Raw genomic sequence first — 439 nt, 5'->3', positions numbered from 1 at the left:
TGAACTCATTCTTCCAAGGGTTTGTAGATGCATCAACTACGATGCAAACGCTCATACAACAGCATGATAAAGCAATTGATAGCTGGCGTGAGAAAGAACTGAAAGCAGATTATGAAGCAATTCACTCTACTCCAGTTATGAAAACTCCCTCTCCCATGGAAAAGCAAGCTGCTAGCCTGTATACAAGGGCAGCGTTCAACAAGTTCCAGGACGAGTTTGTTGAGACCCTTGCAAATCCTGCAAGTAGGATTAGTGATTCAGGAACTCACACCACTTACCGTGTGGCTAAGTTCGGAGAAGTTCACAAAGGTCATACGGTCAATTTTGACGCTCTTGAGGTGAAAGCTATTTGCAGCTGTCAAATGTTTGAGTATTCAGGGATTATTTGTAGGCACATATTGGCGGTGTTCAGGGCCAATAACGTTTCTACTCTTCCATC

General features: G+C 43.5%; 1 protein-coding gene across 1 annotated transcript; it reads left to right on the top strand.

Annotated features, from left to right (window-relative positions):
- Positions 1-6: 6 nt before the first annotated feature.
- On the top strand, positions 7-434 carry LOC109131922 (protein FAR1-RELATED SEQUENCE 9-like; the record flags this gene model as incomplete). The annotated part of the gene is made up of 1 exon (XM_019243093.1): positions 7-434. A coding segment is annotated over exon 1 (393 nt), but the record flags the coding sequence as incomplete, so codon positions are not given.
- Positions 435-439: the final 5 nt, after the last annotated feature.

This window comes from Camelina sativa, unplaced genomic scaffold (genome assembly GCF_000633955.1).
Source record: "Camelina sativa cultivar DH55 unplaced genomic scaffold, Cs unpScaffold08209, whole genome shotgun sequence".
NCBI classification, from domain to species: Eukaryota; Viridiplantae; Streptophyta; class Magnoliopsida; order Brassicales; family Brassicaceae; genus Camelina; species Camelina sativa.
This window is presented reverse-complemented; position numbering and strand designations above follow the sequence as displayed.